The following is an 8,711-nucleotide window of genomic DNA, read 5'->3' as shown; positions in this document are numbered from 1 at the left end:
CCTGAGCAATCCTTGCTTGGCCAAGGCATCGACGACCATATTAGTCTCCCTTCCTTTATGAATGATTGAGATTCCTTGGTCGAGAACCATAGCGTTCCTGATGTAGCTTATGATGTATGCAAGATTCCACGGCCCTTTGGCTACATTATTGCACCATTTTACTGCGTTTGATGAGTCGGACTCAATGATGAGGCCATATTGAGAAAAGCGGTTGCTTGACTTGAAGATTTTAATTGCTCGGTGTATTGCCAGGATCTCCGCATGATTGATTTCTACTAGTGGAATGGGGCTTGAAAATATGCATACAAACTCGCCAAGATGATTGCGAAGAACCCCACCAATTGCAGATTTCCCATAGATTGTATTTAGGGAAGCGTCAACATTCCATTTTAGGAATAGAGGAGCCGGGGGGGACCATATAGGAGGTGCTTTTCACTGACTCAGTCGGAGATTGCGGGCATTGGCAGCAGACCAGCGGAGGCACTGGGGGTTTTGAATTATATCAGATGCGCTGTACGGGAAGGGCTCATCCCAGCCTTTAATCCACCATGAAAGGCGAAGAAGGATTAGATCATGGATTTGCGAAGGTGAGCAGATTTTGTTCTCAAAGATACGTGAGTTTCGTTCTTTCCAGATTGACCATACTATGATGAAAAAGGAGGCAATCCATATCTTCTTGAAGAACTTGCCTTTAAAAGGGGGCTGCCATGATTCAAAGGCGCTGCGCAGGCAAGAGGGAGCACTCCAGTGAACATTCCAGATTTTATTCCACCACATCCAAATTGACCACGAGAATGAGCAGTGAAGAAGAAGATGATTACTGCTCTCAATTTCGTCTTCGCAAAATATACAGTTAGCCTCCGAAGCTTGAATTATATTCAGCTTTGCTAATTTTTCTCTGGAATTAATTTTTTCAAGGACTGCAAGCCATGTGAAGATTTCTATTCGATGGGGGACGAGACTGCACCAGAACCCTTTGATGAAATTGTGTTGATGGACATTTGCCGATTTTGATAACTCAAGTGAGAAAGATTTGACTGAAAATAGGCCCTGCTTGTTGGGAGCCCAGGCGTAAGAGTCCGGTTGGTCAAAAGCTAGGTGGACTTGGTCCAGAATATCTTGAAGATGGCGCAACTCAATCAAGTCTTGGGGCCTTAGAGCACGGGCCCAAACAAGATTCCAATACCATGAGAGCCCGTCCCAGAATCCATTAGAGGCCACAACCGAGTCAGGTGAGGTGCTGAGCCTAAATAGGCGTGGGCAGATAGCTTTAATGGGTCGGTCCCCAGCCCAATTATCGTGCCAAAATAGGGTGTTAAGTCCAGAGCCCAGCCTTTTTCTGACGTTTAATGAGACAATTGATCGGATTTGAGGCTGCTTCAATATGGCTGTGCAGATTCTTTTCCAAGGCCCGCCAAATGATGGGATGCGCAGGTCCGATAGCGTGAAATTCGGCCCATAATGATACTTGGCCTGGATGAGTTTTCTCCAAAGTGAGTTGGGCTCTACCAGATAACGCCATAGCCATTTAACAAGTAAAGCCTTGTTTCTATGCAGGAGATTGCCCATGTTTAATCCACCGAGATTTTTTGGTAGGATAATCTGGTCCCATGAAACCAGTGGCAATGATCGGCCTTCTTTCGCGCCATTCCACAAAAAATTCCGTTGAGTCTGCACAAGCTTTTCAAGAACTCCCATTGGAATTGGGAATAGAGACATGTAGTATATCGGCAAGCTTGACAAGGATGCTTTGATTAGGGTTGCTCTACCACCAATAGATAACAGGTTCCCCTTCCAAGAGGCAAGTTTTTTCTCCATTCTAGATATAATCGGGTTCCACAAAGCGATGCGAGAGGAGGAGCCTCCGATTGGGAGGCCTAAATATGTGAATGGAAGGTGCCCGGTTTTGCAAAGAAGAGCCTTGGCCGCCTCTTGGAGCCACATGCCGTCAATATTGATGCCAATAATAGAACTTTTGTGAAAATTCACCTGTAGACCTGATACAATCTGAAAAATAATTAGTGATTTTTTAATGTTCAGAAGATGATCAAGCTTTGGAGAGCAAAACATAAGGGTGTCATCCGCATATTGGAGGTGTGAGAGAGTAGGCCCGTTGCGGCACACCTCTATACCTTCCTATAGATTATGAGCAATGGCTTTTTTGATTAGGAGGTTGAGAGGTTCAACTGCTATGTTGAAAAGGAATGGTGATAATGGGTCTCCTTACCTGAGACCGCGCTGAAGTTTGAAAGGTGATGAGGGGGACCCGTTTACCAATACCGCAGCCGAGGCAGTGAATACACACTCCCGAATCCATTGCCTCCATCTAGTGGGGAAATGCATACATTCTAGAACCCAATCCAGAGATACACTATCGAAAGCTTTGTGAAAATCAAGCTTTAGGATAGTTGCCGGGGTTTTATTGGATTTACATGAGTTTATGATTTCTTCTGCAATCAGTGCTCCGTCGAGAATTTGCCTTCCTTTTATAAAGGATGATTGATGGTGGCTGATTATTGAATCCATGACCTCTTGAAGCCTCCTTGCTAGGAGTTTTGCTAAAATTTTGTATAGGCACCCCACCATACTTATTGGTCGGTAGTCCTTGAAGCTTGAAGGATTTTCCATTTTCGGAATGAGAGCGATGTAGGCCATATTGCACCCATTGGGTAGTCGTGAGGTTTGCCAAAATTCCCGGACAAAGTTATAGACATCATGTTTGATTATTCCCCAAGCCTCTTTAACGAATTTGAAGTTAAACCCATCTGGGCGTGGGGATTTCGAGGAATCACAGGATGCTACTGCAGCATCTATTTCACTTTCAGAAAATTCGGCCGTGAGAAAGTCCCCCTGCACCGGTGATATGGTCTTGAAATTGAGATTCTGTATGGAACGCCTTGGGAAGCACTCTTCACTGAATACCTGTTTAAAGTATGTTGTTGCTTCTCGTTTTAACTCTTCTGGATCCTCGATTTTTTTCTCGTTTTTTACAATGTGGTCTATCCGGTTCTTTCTCTTTCTGATAGAGGCAAGCGTGTGAAAATATCTAGTATTTTTGTCCCCCTCTTTGATCCATTTTGCGCGGGAGTTTTGAGCCCAGTAGAGTTCCCTCCTCTTGAGCCATGTCCATAACTCTACCTGTGCTGCTTTTCTGTTTTCTAGCTCTTCCACTGTGAGGGGTCGATTATTTGCAATCTGATCAATGTCATGAATGGTCCCTTTCTAGCGATTCTATGCTGCTGTCTATGAATCCGAATTCTTTTGTGTTCCACTTCTTCAGGCTGTCCTTTGTGGCCAAGAGTTTCTATGGTAAAGATAGATGTTGAGCGGATGACCATGCTTCTTTAATGGTTTTGAGACAACCAGGATGAGTTAACTAGCAGTTGAAAAATCTGAATGGGCGCGGTCCTGAATTTCTTTCCGATGTTGTAACCAATAGTGGACAGTGGTCCGAGAGGGACCTCTTGAGAAGTGAAAGTTTTAAGGATGGATATGATGTGACCCATGTCGAACTCACGAACAATCTATCTAGGCAGCTTTTTGATTGACCCCGAAACCAAGTAAAAAATCCTTTTGTTGGAGGAATTTCCATTAACTCGAGTTCCTGCAAAAAAACTTTGAAATCATTCGAACCGTTAGCGTTAAATGACTGACTACTCCTCTCACTAGGTTTGAGAGTCTCATTAACATCACCAAGGATCAGGCACGGGAGCCGGGAAGAACTGCAGAATTCGATGATCTCACGCCACACAATAGATCTTTCCTCAACCGAGCAAGGATTGTAAATATTTATAAGATTACACTTCAGGTTGGATGATGGGATGAGCCCCGTCAAAACAATCCAATTCTTTTCACCTTGAGAGGATTCCATGACGAAAAAATCTGACTTCCACATTGAGAGAAGTCCACCTGAGTTTCCTTGGGAGGGGCTGAATTCCCAAGATACAGCATTGTCATTCCAAATTGATCGGATGGCTTTGGGAGATATTTCCTCCATCTTGGTCTCTTGCACAAATACTACTGAAGGTTCATGCTTATTGATGAGCTTGCGCAGGGAGCTTCGTTTAATTCTTGCCCCTAGACCTCTAATATTCCAAGATATGAGATTCATGATTGGGATGGGTTTTTAGTGATGGATGTGATGTAGCTAGATTTGAGCTGAGGCCCAATCTGCCTTTTGACGAGCTAGAATACATTCAATCCTTTTCTCGAAAGACGCTGCTGAGCCATTTATTTGCACTTCTAATTTGTTTGCAATAATGAGGGTCTCCGATGCCGTGATTGCCATGGAAGAGTGGGGTGATGCTGGTGAAGGTTGCCGATAGATGCGATTGAGGGAGGATGGGGCTTTCTTTTTGGTGGTTTTTTTCTTTTTCTTTTTTGATAGGTGAATTTGTCTTAGTTTGAGTGGAATCTCTTCTTCAAATCCAGGAGGATAGGATGGCCCAGATGAGGAAGTGGAGGTATGATAGCTGTCAATGGGCTTGAGGGGAGGCCCAGGCTGGTTTGAAGAAAGTACGATGGGAGAGGAGCTAGGATTTAATTGTGGCGAGCCGGACAGGGCTTGATGCATACCCGGCCCACTTTGGATGTTCTGGACTGAGATAGGGCTGTTGGGTTGGCTTAGGGAGGGGTGGATGGATAGAGTTTTAGTGGGGGACAGGTCATTTAATATTGTAGGCTGAGATTGGACTTCCCAATGATTGGGAGGGGACAAAAAGGGGGAGTTAATGATGAAGTGATTTGTTGCACTCTGTTCAAGGAGATGGTTGTCAGCGTTGTCTAGTGAATTTGAAAGGTTTTTTGGGGAGTGAAAACATCATCATTGTTGTATGAGGATTCCGGCGATGATTGGACTGGTTCCGTTGGTTTTTTTGACAGTGACAGGCCGTAGGTGGCTGAAGGGGGTTGGTTTATGATTTCAGATATGAAAATTTTATATTTTTTATCCTCTAGTTCCATGATTAGTTTGCAGTTGATTAGGAACAAACAATCAGTGAGTAGGGTGACTTTTGCGCATTCAAAGGAGGAGTGGTCTGTGGAGATAACCCTACCAAAAATGCTCCCAATTTTGTATATGTTTTCATAATCCCACCCAACTAACGGAATGCCAGAGATTCTAACCTGAGTGTGGCGCCATTTTGAGGCACTCTTGTCGTCAATGTCTTTTAATTCTTGAAACCAGTTCTCGAGCCATTGGCTTTCAATCATCGCCTTCTTGTCTTCCACATTGTCGAAAGAGATGAGGTGAAGCAAGCCACCCAGGGGCTTGATGGACATGCATGTGACTCCCTGTGCCAATATGAGGTCTAATATTTGGTTTGAGGACAACGATGATGTTGCTGTGGCAATCACACTTCTTTCGAAAAGGTTCTCATGCAAGTGAGTTCTTTTCCCTGTCACAGATAAAAATTCTTCTCCATCCATTTCACATACCTTGAGCTCGTCTCTTGTTTTCTCAACGTCCTCTCCTAGCATTCTGGATGCCATGCGTTGTTCTAGTGATGGTTCGTGGTGAAAGCACTCAGGATTCACATCAGGTTCGACAAAAGGGATGGCATAGGGGTTAGCTGATTTAGGTTTAGGGGGGTGGGGTGGGTTGGGAATAGAGGGGTTGAGGTTGGGTTGATTAGTAAATACCTCTTTGTATGATCGATTATCTCGGAAGTTAGGGATGATACGATTCGGGTGACGGTTTGGGATTGAATGAGCTGCGGTTGGTTTTGGAGCTGGGGTGGTCTGGATGTGGTTGGTGCTGTATTTAGGGATGATTCTCCGGTCTTGTGTAGCTGGTTGAATTTTCATACGAAGATTATTTAGTCTTCTACCATTTTCACCTCGGATTGCCTTTGATAAGGATAGGGAGGAGACAAATCTCACAAAAGCGTATCTGAATTTTGGTTTGGGGGTGGAAAGGGGAGGGATGTAAATGTTTTCTATGGCTCCATAATGGCTGAAGATTGAGTGCAGTTCTTTTTCAGAGATATCAGTAGGTAGGAAGGTGGTGAAACAGGTTTTAGTGGCTTTGGGGGGGTGGGGTTTATGAGTTTTCCGGCGGATTGTGATCCATTGGTGATGGTCATGATTTCTCTCTCTAGGAACCCTTGCTCCCTCTCTCTCTCTAGACTCCATTTACCTTTAATCTATGTTGTGTCTATATTTCACAAGTTTTTAGTGACGACTCGAGTTATAATGAATCAATATAATAAATATATTAAAAGACGTTCCTAAACAAGGGATGTTGCCACGTGGCGCTCTCCCTAAGGGAGTTTAATTAGTTCATGTAATTCATGTACAATAAAAGAATTAGAAATTGCATAGTATAGGTTTCGTTGTCATGAATTTGAGCTATCATATTTTATATATTTCTTATTTTTGCGCCAATCTTATGTTCTTAACACGTGGCTTTTAATTTTTTATTATTTAATAACAAAAAAGTAACTCAAAATAATGATAACAATGACATTTATAATGATAGATGAGATTAATAATAATTACCAATATTAATAATTAATAAGTACAACAGCAACAATAATAATCCTTTTGAACAAATGTACTAGTAAATAATAGTATTATTAATAGTATTAATGAGTTTTTAAATATAAGCATGATCTGATCTGAATTTATTTTTTCTCATCTGATCTGATTAGATCTGAAATAAGCAAAAATAAGGTAAACTGGACATAGCCTTAATGCTTTTTCACCAATTATTCTCCATTATCTAACCTAAAATCATCTTTTCCCATACAACATTCATTTAAATAAACAAAAAAATCTTTATTATCCCTCTATTCTACTTGCATAAATTACCGTAAAAAAAAAAAGGAAAATGAAAACTAAATTTTGGGGTGGAGGGATATAGTAGTGTTGGTTTCCAGATCTCACTTCACAAATTCACAAGAATTTCAAAATTACCATTAGCATACAAAATAATGATAAGTATTAGCTCTTGTTCCTTCATTTTTTGTTAATTATAATGCACACGTAATAAGTTTTAAAATTATTAATTTAAAATGACTCATCTATCGAAGTATGTTGATTAGAATTATAAAATTAAACTGTTAGGTTCACCTCACAAATACTTCTATAATTCTGTAAGTATAATTGTTATTCTTTGGTGCCTTTTCAAATTGCATGCAAAATGATAAAATAAATATACATGAAAAGAACTTTAATAAATATTGTATGTTAAGTTGTACCGATTATCGACTTTTATTTTGAAATGAAGGTAGAATAAAGCTTGAAATATGCAAATCAAATCAAGATATTAATGAGACAATAACTCATCCACATCACTAAAAGCTTCCATTACATTTCATTAAACTTGATGAAGCTTCTTCCTTACACTAATCAAATCATGATATCAATTTTAATTAAGTACATACCCCATAACATAAAGCAAATTCCATAACAACTTAAGTTTTCTTCATAAAAATCACTCCATAAACAACCTAACGCCAATCTTGTAAGAAGCATAAGCATCAATACAAGCATACTCCACTTGCTCCCTAGTCAGCACCCTAGCTTGCCAATCACTCCTACAAACATGCATGGGCTTATCCATATAAAGGCCCGCAATGTCTCGAGCAAGAACCTTCAGACCTGGCCTACTGAACCACCTCATAGGCCAAAGGCCCAAAGCATGATCCATGATGTCCTTGCTACAAACACAAATCAGCCCATACTCATCCCTCAACTTAGCTACATCTTCATCTACTTTAACCCCAACAAAAGTAAATCTGGGCCAGCCCATAAAGTCCCTGAGAGACTGAGGCAGATAGTCCAAATAAAAGAGTTGGACTATAAGGCATTTGTTGTCAATGCACAGCTGAAGCGTCGCCGTTTTGTTGCTCATTGTTGACACTACATTAGGCTTCCATTCTATGTCTAGCCCCACTACCGTTGATTTTCCGTTGGCAACGTAACGTGGCAAAATCTCTGCCACCCATTCCTCTATCACTTGTGCTTTATCTGTCAAAGTTGTGACTATGTTTGCACCACCAAAACTTACTATACTTTTTGTATTCATCTTTTAGTGAAAGGTTTTATACATGTTACATAATGGATGCATGTTTTGCTTTTATATAGTAGTATGAAGATTATAGTTAGTAGATGAAAAGTGAATTTGAATTAATTAGGATAGGATTAGCACCAAACAGAGAATTAAAGTTTAGTGCGGAAAATGAAAAGGGACACAAAGTCCAATTAGTCAATTGCATAGGGATAGAGCAAAAAATAAATTATAGATTTAGCTATTGGAAAATGATATACATAGCCCTTAGGTATTTAAAATGGAAATGAAATATTAAATTAAGCATTTAGTACCTTAGTTGATGTGAAAATGTGTCTTGAATTCTTAAACTGTTTCCAATTAAAGAGATTTATTTAATTAAGGGCTACATATAACATTACCCTTAGGTGCAAAAATTTCCTAGAGCAAATATTACACTCCCCTAGCTCTATAGTCTATATGTCTCCTGTATGGGTATAACTCAAGTCTATTAGCGGCCTTCTCATCTGTGGCCGCGAATGAGATTATGGACGCGAGCACGATAAAACCATTAAAAGCACCATTCGAGCCAGTTCATCCCCTAGGACCGACAGTGTTGGCGGACGCCTAACAAGACAAAATAAAGGGAATCTTACCACCTGTCAAATGCGTCATAGCCCTACACGTGTCAAAGGATTATACGTCCTGTCAGAGGAATAGT

General features: G+C 40.9%; 2 protein-coding genes across 2 annotated transcripts; both read right to left on the bottom strand.

Moving 5' to 3' along the window:
- Positions 1-432: 432 nt before the first annotated feature.
- LOC125496765 (uncharacterized) lies at positions 433-5,490 on the bottom strand. The gene is made up of 3 exons (XM_048642324.1): positions 5,125-5,490; positions 2,356-3,195; positions 433-2,007 (listed from the first exon to the last, which is right to left on the bottom strand). Exons 1-3 carry the CDS (start codon positions 5,488-5,490, stop codon positions 433-435), a joined length of 2,781 nt encoding a protein of 926 aa, XP_048498281.1.
- Positions 5,491-7,435: 1,945 nt separating this feature from the next.
- LOC104890872 (3'-5' exonuclease) lies at positions 7,436-8,029 on the bottom strand. Its single transcript, XM_010676491.2, has one exon. The coding sequence runs from the start codon at positions 8,027-8,029 to the stop codon at positions 7,436-7,438; it is 594 nt and encodes a 197-aa protein (XP_010674793.2).
- Between the last annotated feature and the right edge of the window lie 682 nt (positions 8,030-8,711).

This window comes from Beta vulgaris, chromosome 4 (genome assembly GCF_026745355.1).
Source record: "Beta vulgaris subsp. vulgaris cultivar EL10 chromosome 4, EL10.2, whole genome shotgun sequence".
In the NCBI taxonomy this organism is placed as follows: Eukaryota; Viridiplantae; Streptophyta; class Magnoliopsida; order Caryophyllales; family Amaranthaceae; genus Beta; species Beta vulgaris.
Note: the sequence above shows the minus strand (reverse complement) of the source record. Positions and strands in the feature narration are given on the sequence as shown.

Bases quoted from the DNA above. Each gene is read 5' to 3' on its own strand.
- LOC125496765 (XM_048642324.1), bottom strand. From the start codon at position 5,490: ATGGCATCCAGAATGCTAGGAGAGGACGTTGAGAAAACAAGAGACGAG. The intron at 3,196-5,124 runs GTTAGAATCTCT...GACATTGATCAG, and splicing joins CAAAATGGCGCCACACTCAG to ATTGCAAATAATCGACCCCT. The intron at 2,008-2,355 runs GTTCTAGAATGT...ATTATTTTTCAG, and splicing joins ATAGTGTATCTCTGGATTGG to ATTGTATCAGGTCTACAGGT.
- LOC104890872 (XM_010676491.2), bottom strand. From the start codon at position 8,029: ATGAATACAAAAAGTATAGTAAGTTTTGGTGGTGCAAACATAGTCACA.